The 15882-nt window shown below is 49.0% G+C and overlaps 1 protein-coding gene and 1 pseudogene across 2 annotated transcripts; one reads left to right on the forward strand and one right to left on the reverse strand.

Moving 5' to 3' along the window:
• Nucleotides 1-893: 893 nt before the first annotated feature.
• On the forward strand, nucleotides 894-1024 carry LOC117094119 (annotated as a pseudogene).
• On the reverse strand, nucleotides 1013-7606 carry ZNF256 (zinc finger protein 256). 2 transcript variants are annotated; one of them, XM_033224682.1, is made up of 3 exons: nucleotides 7200-7606; nucleotides 4171-4297; nucleotides 1013-2899 (listed from the first exon to the last, which is right to left on the reverse strand). In XM_033224682.1, exons 1-3 carry the CDS (start codon nucleotides 7230-7232, stop codon nucleotides 1176-1178), a joined length of 1884 nt encoding a protein of 627 aa, XP_033080573.1. In that variant the 5' UTR covers nucleotides 7233-7606; the 3' UTR covers nucleotides 1013-1175. The 2 variants fall into 2 exon arrangements, with proteins under 2 accessions (XP_033080573.1, XP_033080575.1); XM_033224684.1 differs by lacking the exon at nucleotides 4171-4297 and having other exon boundaries at nucleotides 7200-7604.
• Between the last annotated feature and the right edge of the window lie 8276 nt (nucleotides 7607-15882).

The raw sequence follows: 15882 nt of genomic DNA on the forward strand, positions 1-15882 counted from the left end.
ACTAAAAATACAAAATTAGCCGGGGTGGTGGCACAAGCCTGTAATCCCAGCTACTCGGGAGGCTGAGGCAGGAGAATCGTTTGAACCCGGGAGGCAGAGGTTGCGGTGAGCCGAGATCGTGCCACTGCACTCCAGCCTGGGCAAAAAGGGCAAAACTCCGTCTCAAAAAAAAAAAAAAAAAAAGCCTGGGAGACAGAGCAAGACTGTCCCCCACCCCCACAAAACAAAAGTTGATCTCTTAGAAGTAAAAAGTAGAACAGAGGATACTAGAGGCTGGGAAGGGTAGTGGGTAGGCAGGAATAGACAAAGATTGGTTAGGCCGGGCGTGGTGGCTCAAGCCTGTCATCCCAGCACTTTGGGAGGCCGAGACGGGTGGATCACGAGGTCAGGAGATCGAGACCATCCTGGCTAACACGGTGAAACCCCGTCTCTACTAAAAAAATACAAAAAACTAGCCGGGCGAGGTGGTGGCGCCTGTAGTCCCAGCTGCTCTGGAGGCTGAGGCAGGAGAATGGCGTGAACCCGGGAGGCGGAGCTTGCAGTGAGCTGAGATCCGGCCACTGCACTCCAGCCTGGGCGACAGAGCGAGACTCCGTCTCAAAAAAAAAAAAAAAAAAAAAAAAGACAAAGATTGGTTAAAGTCTACAAAATTACAACTAGACAGGAGGAATAAGTTCTAGTGTTCTATATCACTACAGGAGAACTAAAGTTAATAATATATAATTTCAGGTTGTTGGGAGAATGGCAATTGAGACTGAATATTCTCAATATAAAGGAATGACGAATGTTTGAGATGATGGATATGCTAATTACTCTGATCACTCTAAATTATAGGTATCATAGAAACATCACTATGTACTCCAGGAACATGGACAATTATAATTTGTCCATTTATCGCTTCTCGGCCTTTTGGCTAAGATCAAGTGTATAATTTGTCCATTTAAAAACAAAGAATTTTTTTTTAAAAAGAAACCATTTGGTTTTATGTGTGGACATAAGAGAGACAAAGTAGTACGTACACATATAAATTTATTTGTATAAAACAAAATTCAGAGAACATATACTAAATATAAAGCATGGTTATTGAAAATACATATTTATTTATTTATTTACATCTATGAATTCTGCAGGGACACTTCTCAGTCCATAACAGCCCTATGTGTGTTACCTAACCTTTATCCCTTGTGGACATGCTGATGTTTTAGGAGGTTAGAGTTGAAGGTAAAAGATTTTCCACAGTCACTACACTCGTAAGGCCTTTCCCCACTGTGAACTCGCTGGTGATTACTGAGGTTAGAGCTCTGGCTAAAGGATTTTCCACATTCACTGCATTCATAAGGCCTTTCTCCAGTGTGAACTCTTTGGTGTTTAACGAGGCTAGAGCGGTTACTAAAGGATTTCCAACACTCACTGCACTCATAAGGCCTTTCTCCGGTGTGACTTCTCCTATGTCTAATGAGACTGGAGCTCTGGCTAAAAAATTTCCCACATTCATTGCACTCGTAAGGCCTTTCTCCAGTGTGAACTCTCTGGTGTTGAAGGAGTGTAGAGCTATGGGTAAACGATTTCCCACATTCCCCACATTCATAAGGCCTTGCTCCAGTATGAACTTTCCAGTGTGCGATGAGGTAGGATTTACAGGTAAAGGATTTTCCACATTCACTACACTCATATGGCCTTTCTCCTGTGTGAACTCTCTCATGTACAATGAGGTCAAATTTCCTGCTAAATAATTTTCCACATTCATGACATTCATGAGATCTTACTCCAGTATGAACTTTCTGGTGTTGGAAGAAACGAGATCTATAAGTAAACAATTTCCCACATTCACTACACTCATAAGGCCCTTCTCCAATGTGAAGTCTCCGGTGTTTAATGAGGTGACAGCTCTGGCTAAAGGATTTCCCACATTCACTGCACATATAAGGCCTTGTACCAGTGTGAACTCTCTGGTGTGTAATAAGGCTAGAACTATGGATAAAGGATTTCCCACATTCACTGCACTCATAAGGCCTCATTCCAGTATGAATTCTCTGGTGTGTAATGAGGCTGGAGCTATGGCTAAAGGATTTCCCACATTCACTGCACTTGTAAGGCCTTTCTCCAGTATGAACTCTCTGATGTATAAGAAGGTCATACTTCCTGTTAAATAATTTTCCACATTCATCACATTGATGAGGTCTTACTCCAGTGTGAACTCTTCGGTGCGTAATAAGGCTAGAGCTTTGCCTATAGGATTTCCCACATTCCCCACATGTATAAGGCTTTTCTGAAGTGTGAACTCTCAAATGATCACTGAGGCTACAGCTTGTGCTAAAAGATTTCCCACATTCACTGCACATGTAAGATCTTTCCCTAATGAGGTCTCCCTGGTGCTGAGCACGTACATGTTTGTAGCTGAAAGCTTTCACACATTCGCCCCAGTTGTAATGATTTTTTACACTGTGAAAGGCCACTGCACTCTTGGTTCTGTTTGACTTCTTTCTGGTATGAGTAGCCTGTTGCTGAAGAAATCTTGATCTTGCCAGGAAATCCTTCCCAACCTCCTTCCAAGTAAAGGGCTTCCCAGATACTTCAAATGTGCAGCTGTTCAAAAACATGTCTCTGCCCCCATTGCTTCTGAAGTGCTTCTGTCCAACATGCTGCTTCTCGTGCTGATGAAGGTATGCAGTAAATTGTAATTGTTTCCTACATGCCCCATCTGTATACAGTTTCTGACCATGGTGTGTTCCCTGGTGCTCAAGCAAGTGCAAAATCTCTCTCAAGACTGGGCCACATATCTCACAGGGATTGGTCTTCTGGGGAGAAGGAAGAGCCTTAGGAAGCCTAACCTGTGACACCCGCTGTGAAGAAGTGCTCTGCTGATAAGGTGCCTCCTCATCCCCTGCTCCACAACCACCTGAAAGAAAGAAATGATAGTGAACAGCATGCTGACTTTAGGGGAGTGGGGGTAGCCCACAGACAAATGTGCATCCAACAAACCCGGGAACTGAGTCCATGGGGTTGTTTTCAGGACCAAGGTGTTGGGTTCAAGTTGAAGATGGGGCTGCCTAGCAGAACTGGGCCTCTAAAGATCACGGAACCGGGGAGGCCTCCTGAGTTAAAAAAAACAGCCATGGGATGAGAAACATGGAGAAGCAGCAGGATACACAACTCATTCCTCTAGAGCAATATTCAGTGAGATCTGTTCTCCTGCTAACACGTGCATTGTGTGCAGGTATGTGTCCTGGTCCAAGAAAATGTGACAACAAAATAGCGGCTGACATACGTGGACATTGGACACCTCATAACATGCGATGTAGAGGCCAACACTGAAGAGCACTGCAGATACGGCAGAGAGAAAAATGGGTGAGACATGGAGTCCAGAGATGTGGGGATTAACCCCAGGCTGCAAGTAAGAGACACAGAAACCAGGTACAGAGCTGACAAGCAGGCTAAGTGTCCAGAATGGGAAAGAAAAGGCAGTAATGAGGTTTGGCCCCAAATGTCATTAGCACCAAAATATTGATCAAACAGGATATGTTTCTGGTATGATTTGGACATAACCCTGACAGAATGTCCTCCTTTAGGCGGTTCCTAGGGCCAGGATCCCTCTGAGTCCACCTTACTATGGGGAATCACAGCCATCCTCGGAACCATAGGGCCTGTACACCTGACCCCTACGATCAAGAACATGGAACTTGGAATATGTAAGTACCCAAGACCAGCCCAGAATGACTCTGCACATGATAGCCCACAGGAAAAAAAAGCAATACAAGGAGAAATTCAGAGGAGGATTTTGCAAGAGCCACTCATAGTCCACATAACTGCTGGCAGAGGCAGGCATGAGGAAGTGTACCCTAGAGGAAGGAAGTAGAGGTCTCCAGGGCCTCCAGGAGCCTCAGATCTGGACAATGCCACCTGGTCAGGGAGACGCAAACAAGGTGAGATCCATGAGGCTGACTGACTATAAAAAGCCTGACTCTGAATCTTTCCACATGAAAGGGAAGCAGGTGTTGCCGGCTCAAGGAGAAAAGCAGGCAACATGCAACCTTAGCCCTACCAACTGCAGCACCTACCCAGGAACAGGAAGCTGTGTCAAGGGTCCTCTTGTGAAGACATATCTGTCCCTGGGGAAAGGGTAAGAGCAAAGACTAGCTCGGGGCACAGAGGTGGGTGTGAGGACCTTACCCAGGGAGGTTGTAAGTGTCAAGTTCTCCAGCATCACATCATGGTACAGGCATTTCTGAGCCTCATCAAGAAGACCCCATTCCTTCCAGGAGAAGTACACAGCCACGTCCTCAAACGTCACAATGCCCTGCCAGGATGGGGACAGATGAAACCACAAACGGTTCCTCCTCTCAGGATCCATAATCCTTCCCCTCACACATTTACTCCATCCTCTTTCCAAGTTCCCCAACTCAGAGGAGAAAGCAGTCAACTGGTGCTGTTGTCTCCTAATGGGGCTCTTGGTCACCGGTTCCAGCCATCAGTAACAAGAGGCAGGTGAACAAATGCATGTATCTAAGCTATGGGCGTGGCGTAAGGGCAACCATTCCTTCCTGACAAGCATTCCTCTGGTATGACCAAGGTAATGTAAGTCTCAACAGGGGCACTGGGGCCATCTGGTACACTCCCCGTCCAAGTGCATATCATTCATTATACTGCATATACCTCAGGTCTCCACATCCCACTGCCATATGACCGTGCCCACCACTACATTCCATACCACAGGCAAATCCTGGCCTCCCCACATGCTACCTGGGTGAAAGAGTGGATAACCTGGGCCGGGCGCGGTGGCTCATGCCTGTAATCCCAGCACTTTGGGAGGCTGAGGTGGGTAGATCACGAAGTCAGGAGATAGAGACCATCCTGGCTAACATGGTGAAATCCCATCTCTACTAAAAATACAAAAAATTAGCCAGCCAGGCGTGGTGGCACGGGGCTGTAGTACCAGTTACTCGGAGGCGAGGCAGGAGAATCACTAGAACCCAGGAGGTGGAGGTTGCAGTGAGCCGAAATCGTGCCACTGCACTCCAGCATGGGTGACAGAGCAAGACTGAGATCCCCCCGCCCCCCACCAAAAAAAAAAAAAAAAAAAGAGAGAGAATGGATAACCAACAGCCAAATACAGACACGTGACATTGGACAAATGAGATCAACAGTTTATTTATTCATTTTTTTTTGAGACAGAGTCTCGCTCTGTTGCCCAGGCTGGAGTACAGTGGCAAGATCTCAGCTCACTGCAAGCTCTGCCTCCCGGGTTCACACCATGGCCCTATTCAACTTCTGTGCTGCACTTACCATCCCCTTGGCAGTCACTATACACCTAAAGCTCTTTAAATCCCAGCCTCACTAGTCGCTCATCCCACACACAATGACTCTCACAAATGACCACATGACATTAATTTAATCTTCCAGCCTGAATGAAACACCCAGGCCTCCTCAAGTTATCACAAAATCCTGGATACCCACAAAGTGGTGAAAAAGCACGAGTTCTGTCCTGAGTGGCCTATGCATTCGCATCCATCTCATGTCCATTCTTCTCTTGGAAGCCCTGGCCCCTGCCAAACTACACTGTCTTTTACATACCCTGCCTTCATGACCACTTACTCCATCATCATCCTCCCCATCTTGGCCCACTAACAGCTTTACAACCAAAATCTAGAGCTTGCCCCGCCTAACTGTGACCCACAGCTCACTCACCTCGGTGCACACAACAGCCACATCTGGAATATCTGCACCCTGAACTACTGTTTTTTTTTTTTGGTTTTGTTTTGTTTTTGAGACGGAGTCTCGCTCTGTTGCCCAGGCTGGAGTGCAATGGCGCGATTTCGGCTCACTGCAAGCTCCGCCTCCTGGGTTCACGCCATTCTCCTGCCTCAGCCTCCCTAGTAGGTGGGACTATAGGTGCCCGCCACCATGCCCGGTTAATTTTTCTATTTTTAGTAGAGACGGTGTTTCACCGTGTTAGCCAGGATGGTCTTGATCTTCTGATCCACTCGCCTCAGGCTTCCAAAGTGCTGGGATTACAGGTGTGAGCCACCGCGTCCGGTCACTACTCCCTAGATTTCAAGACCTGCGTGTTCATCTGCCCACTTAACGCCTGCATTTAGTAGGCTCTGAAAGATGTGACTCTTAGCATGACCCAAATAAACCTGATATCCCTAGTGAATATTACTCCTATTGCCAATTTGTTCATCTTAGTTGATGAAACTTCTTTCCCTACAGCTACTAACACCAAAAACCTGGGGGTCTTCTCTGAATCCTCGGTTTCACTCCCTCACCACCTACATTATGTAATTTAGTTGTCCCTTTTGAAACCGCGCATCCAGAATCTAACCACATCTCCTAAACCACGATCCTTGGCCAGTAACCCTCACTTGGACTAGTCTACCCTGATTTTCCTTCCTCCTCCCTCAACCCCACAGTTTGTGCCCCACTGTGCACACAGATGAAGCCTGGGAAGCCCCTGGTAAATTACTTTTTGATTCAAACTTGCTATTGCCTCCTGAAAACACACTCAACTTCTCAGGCAGCCACTGCAGTCCTAACGCCTATCCTCCTGTTATTTACTTCCCACCAGAAAGCAAGGAGACTTGTGGCTTCACAAATGCTTCCAGCTCCGTACTGCACCTAACCATTTGCACATCTTGTACCTTTCTGGAAAAACCTTCCACACCTGTTCATATTGCCTGCCAGAAATTGGAACAATTCTATATACACACTCACATGGGCATAGAACCCTGGGCTTGGGGTTCACCCAATGTCTTCAGAACTAAGGGCTGGGGGAATGGCACTCCGCAACCCAGACAACCTGTGGATGGGAGTTAAGGCTAGTGAGAGACTGGGAAACCCTCCCCTTCCTGGCGTAGGTTTCCTAACCCCCTCTACAGCCAAAGGAAACGTGGAAAGAGCCAGGCCTCAGGGGGCATCCATGGCGGTATTAATCGGGCTCAGGCCTCCCTGAAGCCCCATGCCTGGCCTCGGAGCCGGGTGCCCTCGCACTGGCTGTGTCACCTCTGTGCCCCAGGGCTCGGTGGCGCCTCTCATCAGGGGCACCTTGCAGTCGTGCCCTCCCTTTCCTAGGTGTTGGAAACGGGCGCCCTCCGACGAGCCCCCATGTCCTGTCCTGGGCTGCAGGGCCGCGACCAGGCGCCCTTGGGGTGCTACGACTCGCGTGGGGAGGGCGGGGAAAGTCCGGAGGACGCGGCACATACCTGGGCCGGGGCCGTCAGCTCGGCCGCCGCCATCGGACTCTGTGGGCGGAGCGGGACAGGAGAGGAAGTCCTTATTCCGGGCCGGGCCGGGGTACCCCGGGCGCCGCCGAACCTCAGCTTCGCCTCTGTGCAGCGGGGAAGACTCCTTCTGCGCCTTCTCAGTCAGTCACGGATGACGCTGACTATCGCTCCGCTGCTTTCTACCAGGGAAAGAGTCCAGACACATGCCAAAACGACCGCACCGGGAGGACAACGGAAGTCCCGCCGAGACCGCGCGTGCGCTTACGGAAACGCCACCTTTCGGAGACCTCATTGGCTGAAGGTCGCCGTCGCCCAACGCAGGCCATTCTGGGTAATGTTGTAGGCACTGCGGAAGAGTGAGGGTCGCCTCCACCTCCTTCCGGAAGTAAAGGCCAAACCTCTGTAGGGGGCGCTGGGAAATGGACACTCCAGGTTGGGGCGGAGGCGGGGCTTCGTTGTTTCTTAAAGGAGACGTACCCAGGTTTCTACCGATTGCTGTCTGAGAGTGTTTGTTTGAAGACGTGTCATTTCCTGTGTTCCCAGAGGCACATACCCAAATGCACATATTATTACATACAGTCAATCAGTCACAAAATATATCCATTGGAAGAGAAAGCAAATAAAAATGACTATGTTGCGGCTGGGCGCGGTGGCTCGAGCCTGTAATCCCAGCACTTTGGGAGGCCAAGGCGGGCGGATCACGAGGTCAGGAGATCGAGACCATCCTGGCTAACACAGCGAAACGCCGTCTCTAAAATACAAAAAATACCCCCCCCCAAAAAAAATTAGCTGGGTGTGGTGGCGGGCGCCTGTAGTCCCAGCTACTCCGGAGGCTGAGGCAGGAGAATGGTGTGAACCTGGGAGGGGGAGCTTGCAGTAAGCTGAGACCACGCCACTGCACTCCAGCCTGGGCGACAGAGCGAGACTCTGTCTCAAAAAAAAAAAAAAAAAAAAAAAGATAATGTTGTAATTCAAACGCATGCACTCAAGCCCTGGAGTCAGTTTTCTCAGTCTCTGTATGTTTGATTAGGGACAAGAAAAAAAAACACACCACATAGGTTCATGACAAAGAGGATGAAGGTGGGATACGGAAGCACCCTATAGCAACAGGACATAAGTAGATCCCTGTCTCCGGGCCCCACAGAAAATAACTCTCATGCATGTATAGTTAAACATTGTGTCCAATTTACTAAGCAACACTTGTATGCATCTAATTTCACTTTCTCTATGTCTTTTTTTTTTTTTTTTTTTGAGACGGAGTCTTGCTCTGTCACCCAGGCTGGAGTGCAGTGGCCGGATCTCAGCTCACTGCAAGCTCTGCCTCCCGGGTTCACGCCATTCTCCTGCCTCAGCCTCCCGAGTAGCTGGGACTACAGGCGCCCGCCACGTCGCCCGGCTAGTTTTTTGTATTTTTAAGTAGAGACGGGGTTTCACCGTATTAGCCAGGATGGTCTCGATCTCCTGACCTCGTGATCCGCCCGTCTCGGCCTCCCAAAGTGCTGGGATTACAGGCGTGAGCCACCGCACCCGGCCTTCTCTATGTCTTTTTATTCACTTCCTTTTAATAATTTGACATCAAGCTCAGAAAGAGAACAACAAAAGGAATGCTATTTTGAAAAGGCAGGATGGCTAGCCAGAGCACTCACAGGTGGAACAAAGGGTGCTCTGAATCCCAAATGTAGGGAGTATCTTAAATTCAACATCTCTTCTCATCCCTGAAATGATTATCTTTGCCCCCATTAGTTTCGCTCTTGTTGCCCAGTCTGGAGTGCAATGGTGCGATCTTGGCTCACCGCAACCTCTGTCTCCCGCGTTCAAGCGATTCTCCTGCCTCAGCTTCCCAAGAAGCTGGGATTACAGGCGCCCGCCATCATGCCCGGCTAATTTTTTTTTTTTTTGTATTTGTATTTTTAGTAGAGACGAAGTTTCGCCATATTGGCCAGGCTGGTCTCGAACTCCTGACCTGAGGTGATCCACCCGCCTCGGCCTCCCAAAGTGCTGGGATTACAGGCATGAGCCACTGCGCCCGGCATTTTGCCCCCATTATTATAGGGCTGTTATGCTTAAAAAATTGATATGATCTCAGGAAAAGAATTGTAAAATACAAATTACAGAAAGCTACTAATAATGAGTGTCGATTCGCCAGCCAGAAACCTCTGTGGTCGCGCCTCTGCTTGAGTTTTGCTCACATCCGCTGGGCTCGTTCCACCCACTCGGCCCAGTAGGCTGCACCTGGATCCCACAGCTACCAAGGGTGAGCCACGCGCGGAGGCGCAAGGGGTGTGTGAACGAGCAAGTGAAGGGTTCGGCCACTGCACACAGCCAGGCACGCTGGCTGCTGCGGTGGGGCGGGCAGCTCCAGGCGCTGGCACAGGGGCCGGCTCCTTGCAAGGCTGCGGCTGGACCACACAAACTACAGGCGGCTTCTGCTGCAGGCACCAGCATCTAGACGAGAGAAAAGTGGTGGCGCTGGAAAGCTCGGAGACACCACGAACAGTACAGCCCCAAAGAGGGTGTTGCAGCGTGTCACAGCCCTGGCTCCGGAGTCTCCAGTCTGGGTTCCCGGAAGAGCCACAGCTCTTCTCTTCTTCCCGTCGCTTGCGGCCTGGCAAGCGGGGAGGTGTGTTTTGGGAGGGGTGTGTTTTCAGCTTGTTTGTGATGTATCTCTTTCAGTCCCGCCGCCCTGCTCTGGCCCGCTGCTGCTTCCAGTCGTCCGGGGCAGCCACCCAGTGCTGGCTGAGGGTAGGAGGGCTACAGTGTTACAGCTCTGGCTCTGGGAATCCCAAAGTCTGGGCCCCCAGAAAAGTCGCCATTTTTCACTCATGCAGCCCAGGAACATGGCTACTCAGCCAGGAATGTGTTACAGCCCCTTTCTCTCCTGCTGTTGGTTGGGTCCTAAATTCTCGTCCCCCAAGTTTTTATCCCACGTCCAGAAAGAATGAGGTTATGCAGACAACTGGATGGTGAGCAAGGCAGAGAAGGGATTTACTGGACGACCCAACAGCCCTCAGTGGAGAGGAAACCTGAAGTGAGTAGCTCGCACCTGCATACAGAGTCTCCAATGTCTGAGTCTGGCTGAGTCTAGGGTTTTTCATGGGCTCAGAATGGAGACAGTGTGTGCTGATTGGCCCATGGGTGGGAGGAAGTGCATGCTGATTGGCCCATGGTCAGCCATGGGCAGGCCTGGGAAAAGCGCCATCCCATTGGCCGAAAGGCATCAAGGAACTTCTCTCTCTGGATCACAGACTCCACCTGGAACTGGCAGCATGGCTTCCAGGCTTCAGACCATCCGTGGCTTGAAGGTGGGGTTTCACAGAAAACCCACCCCTTGCCACCTAGGAACCTGTCTGCCTCTCATGGCCATCAACATGCTGTCCATGACGCCCAGGCTGTCCATGCTGAAGGTCGCCTGCAGGCCCGCCCCGAGCCACCCTCAGTGCCCCCGGCCTCCTTCCCCTGTCCTTGGTGCACAAAGTTTCAGCCTCAGAAGCAGTTTCTGGAGCAGGTCGAAGTGGTGGGGGGCTGGCATGTCATCACTGCCCCGAGTGCACACACATTTGGCTGGGTCGTGATAGCTCCCAGGCTTGGCTATCTTGACACGTCCACAACTTTGCTCTGCCATGGAGCAGGTGCTGAGAGTGGGGAGAGGCCAGGGAGTAGGAGCGGGCACTTTTGGGCCTGTGGAGAAAGGGTGTGTCCCAGGTCCCCAAGAGTGCAGGGACGCCCTGTCTGGAGCCGCGACTAGGTGGCTGCAGCTGCGCCTGGAAGCACAGGGCTCCCGTCCTGACAACTCAGTACGGCTTGGGGCTGGGATCCCACTGGGATCACCCGTTTCCAGCCCCCATGGGCTCCACGGACCATGCAGCTCTGGCTGTGCCTCCCCATTTGCAGCTGGCATCATCACAGCGGCCCCTCCAGATCAGCCACTGCTGCCATTATCATGACTATGTGGTCATTCAAAAATGGTGGCAGAATCATGTTTGGGAAGTATCAGCTGGTGAAAAAAGTGAAGGTCTCACAGAACTCTTTTGGTTTGGTTTGGTTTGGTTTTTTTGCTTTTTCTTTTTTTTTTTGAGACGGAGTTTTGCTCAAAACGGACTTTTTGAGTCCAAGGATGTGAACTTGGACTGGGAGGTGTGCAGGAGGGGTGCTGAGTACTAGGTCTGCATGTCTTGTTCTGGTGGCTGTCTCAAGTCATAGTCCACCTGGAGTGTGGGCTAGCCGCATTTCAATCATGGCCTGGTGGTTGACTGACTGCCTTGAAGTAATCTCTGAAATTTCACAGCTAGGTCCATATGCCTACCAAGTCTGTCTCAAGATTATCCCCAGGAACTTCTGAGTCAGCGCGTAATGAGATACTAGCATACAATTGACAAATGTGCATGGTCTAAGGGAGTGTATGGTGAGAAGCGGTGGACATGGTGTTTCAAAGAAAGTACATTTCAAGGCTGTATTTTAAGACTAAGAAGAAGAGGCCGGGCGCGGTGGCTCAAGCCTGTAATCCCAGCACTTTGGGAGGCCGAGACGGGTGGATCACGAGGTCAGGAGATCGAGACCATCCTGGCTAACACGGTGAAACCCCGTCTCTACTAAAAAAATGCAAAAAATTAGCCGGGCGATGTGGCGGGCGCCTGTAGTCCCAGCTACTCGGGAGGCTGAGGCGAGAGAATGGCATAAACCCGGGAGGCGGAGCTTGCAGTGAGCTGAGATCCGGCCACTGCACTCCAGCCTGGGCGACAGAGCGAGACTCCGTCTCAAAAAAAAAAAAAAAAAAAAAGACTAAGAAGAAGAAAAGATTCTGCGGTAAGGTTCAAGGTTATATCGCAAGACTAGGGAAAAATGAGAAAAAGGAAAAAAACTTTCAAAGTGCATTTTCAGGCTAGACTGTTCAGTTACAAAACTAGTTTTAGAGTTGCAGTGTGTCCTTTCAGTAGCCATGAAATAAAACTTGTTTCAGGTTACGGCAGGGAGTTTCAGCAGCCAGGCTTCCAGAGAATTACATTTTTGGATCAGTGTTACCTGCCCTGAGTGCTTTTCTTCCCACAGCTCTTTCAACTCTGTTTTAGATGGGTATGACAAGAAGGACCCAATTCATATGATCAACTTTCACACAATTAACAGGGATCCCTTCTAAATCTGCTAAATCTGCAGGATTTTTGAGCTGTGACTGGGGGAAAAAACCCACCAAATCTCAACTCAATACATGTTTGTTTTCCTAATACAAAATAAAATGTTGTTTTCTATTATTTATGTACTATCATAAAGTAGGATGTGAAAAATCTTTGTCAGAGACATGGAGGACATTTCAATGTGTATTAAAAAGCAAAGAAGCCATTCTGAAAAGGCTACACAGTGTGATTCCACCTCTATGACTTTCTTTTCTTTTCTTTTCTTTTTGAGACAAGGTCTCACTCTCACTCAGGCTGGAGTGCAGTGGTGCAGTCACGGCTCAGTACAACCTCAACCACCTGAGCTCAAGCAATCCTTCCATCTCCGCCTCCAGAGTAGCTGGGACTACAGGTGCACACTATACCTGGCTAAGTTTTGTATTTTTTTGTAGAGATGGGGGTCTCACTATGTTGCCCAGGCTGGTCTCAAACTCCTGAGTTCAAGTGATTGCCTGCTTCAGCCTCCCAAAGTGCTGGGATTACAGGTGTGACCCACTGCACCTGGCCATTTCCCTTATTTATATTTACAGCTCACACTTCCCCAGATGGGATCCATTTGCTGTGTCAGCCTGTCCAGCTGGTTGTGTAATCAGCCTTTCAGACTAGACTTGTCCAAAGGTTATCCCAAAGCCCCTGCTCCCAGATCTGCAGCCCCAGAGTCACCCCCTCGGCAGTGGCAGCTCAGACCTTCTGGCTCCTCAGTAGACAACCCAATAATCATGCTTCACTCCTTTCCTGCATGCCCACGTGGAGCCTGTGAGCAAGTTGTGTTCTGCTTTCCAGGGACAAGAATCTAATATTTTTCCGCATTGCATGTGTTAACAACATTGATCCAGCTAGAGTCTTTTTTGACTCACAGAGGCCTCATGTGCAATCCTTCAGCAAAGCTTGACCTAGACTCAAAATTCAACCAGAATGAAATTTGTTGTCATCAATACATACGTGATAGCCATGGACCACGCTACCATCATCTCATACCTGCTTTCTTACAATTGTCTCTAAATGGTCTTCCTCTTCCATTCCTCACTCACCATTGTCTGTTCTCCAAGCACAAGCCAGAAGGACGTATTTCAATCCCCAGTCCAATCTGGTCACTTCCCTTTCCAAACTCTCCAGTGCCTTCTCCTCCCTCAGTTAAGCCTTTAGCTCTCACAGTGGCTTCCATGACCCTACAAGGCTTTGTCTGGATCCAACACTCAATTTTTGTTCTCCTAGAACTTCATACCCATCTCACCACTTGGGCCACAATGGCACCATAATGTTTCCATTATATCTTGAATAGGGGCTGGGTAAAATGAGACTGAGACCTGCTGGGCTGTGTTCCCAGGAGGTTAGGCATTCCATGTCGCCAGAAGTTGTTAGTTAAGGGAACAGGTTAATCATGTTTTCCAGACAGACTCAGGACTTAACCAACCCAGAAATTAATGGACCCAGGAAATGTCCTGATGTCTCAATATCTTAAGAACAAAAGCATTCTTACTTTAAGAATAAGTTTCGGCCGGGCACGGTGGCTCAAGCCTGTAATCCCAGCACTTTGGGAGGCCGAGACGGGCGGATCACGAGGTCAGGAGATCGAGACCATCCTGGCTAACACGGTGAAACCCCGTCTCTACTAAAAATACAAAAAACTAGCCGGACGAGGTGGCGGGCGCCTGTAGTCCCAGCTACTCGGAGGCTGAGGCAGGAGAATGGCGTAAACCCGGGAGGCGGGGCTTGCAGTGAGCTGAGATCCGGCCACTGCACTCCAGCCTGGGCGACAGAGCAAGACTCCGTCTCAAAAAAAAAAAAAAAAAAAAGAATAAGTTTCACTTTAGGCTGGACGCGGTGTCTCACCCCTGTAATGCAGCACTTTGGGAGGCCAAGGCAGGCGGATCACGAGGTCAACACATCAAGACCATCCTGGCCAACGTGGTGAAACCCCGTCTCTACTAAAAATACAAAAAATTAGTTGGGCGTGGTGGCGCATGCTCATAGTCCCAGCTACTCAGGAGGCTGAGCCAACAGGATCGCTTGAACCCGGGTGGTGGAGGTTGCAGTGAGCTGAGATCGCATCACTGCACTCCAGCCTGGTGACAGAGCAAGACTCCATCTCAAAAAAAGAAAAAAAAGAAGTAAATAAGTTTCATTTTAATGTTAATAATAGAGATTGTTGTGGAAGACAGTAGTTACACAACGATTAACAATCCTTTGTCAGGAACTCTTGTGGTAGAGCACACCTCCCGTATGATTTTTTGCTTTGTTATCTTATATATAAACAAGCACTGCACCTAAGGTGGGCATGTTCCTCCTCTTACTTCTGGGAATGCCCTGCTCTGTCTATGAAGTAGCCATCCTTTGATTCCTTTACTTTCTCAATAAATTTACTTTCACGTTACTCTGTGGACTTGCTCTGCATTATTTCTTGAATGAGATCCAAGAACCCTCTCTCGGGGCCTAGATCAGGACCCTTTTCCAGTAACAACTTCAGATCTCTCTGCCCCAACTGTTTTCCTCTCAAATAGCCGCATGGAGTGTTTGCTACCTGCTCCTTTCAAGTCACTGGCTAAATGTCACTTTACTATAGCCCTTTCAGATTCCCCTGTATCAGTCCGTCCTCACTCTGCTAATACATACCCAAGACTGCGGTAATTTATAAAGGAAAGAGGTTTAATTGGAAGGTGGAAACAAGACAAATTTCCATTAACCAATAAGTGGATAAGCAAAATGTGGTCTATCTGTACAATTAAATATTTTTCAGCAACAGAAAAGAATGAAGTCACTCTGAAAGGCTGAGGTGGGAGGATCACGAGGTCAAGGGATTAAGGCCATCCTGGACAACATGGTGAAACTCCGTCTCTACCAAAAATACAAAAATTAGCCAGGCGTGGTGGTGGGCGCCTGTAATCCCAGCTACTCACAAGACTGAGGCAGGAGAATGGCTTGAACTCAGGAGGCGGAGGTTGCAGTGAGCCGAGATCGCACCACTGCACTCCAGTCAGGGCGACAGAGCAAGACTCCGTCTCAAAAAAAAAAAAAAAAACATTAGTGTGCAGGTTTTTGTGTGTACATGTGTTTTCAATTCTCTTGTGTGTATACCTAGGAGTGGAATTGCTGGGTCGTAAGTAACTCTGTGTTGAACTTTCTGAGGAATCGTCAGATTGTTTTCCAAAGCAGTTGCACCATTTCACTCAATCTTCCCTCTTTGCATTCCCACAGCCCTTGGTGTCCACTTGCTACCTCTGGCTGTGTTTCTTAGCTCCTTGCCTGTGGGCCTGTTTCCCTTGAGAGAGCTGGCACCTGACAGCAATGAGTGTATATTTCCTTGTGGAGATGGGGCCTCACTATGTTGTCCAAGCTGCTCTTGAACTCCTGGACTCAAGCAATCTGCCTGCCTCATGCTCCCGAAGGGCTGGGATTACAGGCATGAGCCCTCATGACTGGCCTGGATGAGTGTGTTTTATTTACTTATTTATTTAATGTAATTAATTAATTAATTTATTTTTGAGACAGGATCT

Source organism: Trachypithecus francoisi, unplaced genomic scaffold (assembly GCF_009764315.1).
Source record: "Trachypithecus francoisi isolate TF-2019V2 unplaced genomic scaffold, Tfra_2.0 Lachesis_group12, whole genome shotgun sequence".
NCBI classification, from domain to species: Eukaryota; Metazoa; Chordata; class Mammalia; order Primates; family Cercopithecidae; genus Trachypithecus; species Trachypithecus francoisi.

Bases quoted from the DNA above. Each gene is read 5' to 3' on its own strand.
- ZNF256 (XM_033224682.1), bottom strand. From the start codon at position 7,232: ATGGCGGCGGCCGAGCTGACGGCCCCGGCCCAG. The intron at 4,298-7,199 runs GTATGTGCCGCG...CCATCCTGGCAG, and splicing joins AGCTGACGGCCCCGGCCCAG to GGCATTGTGACGTTTGAGGA. The intron at 2,900-4,170 runs GTAAGGTCCTCA...TCTTTCTTTCAG, and splicing joins GACACTTACAACCTCCCTGG to GTGGTTGTGGAGCAGGGGAT.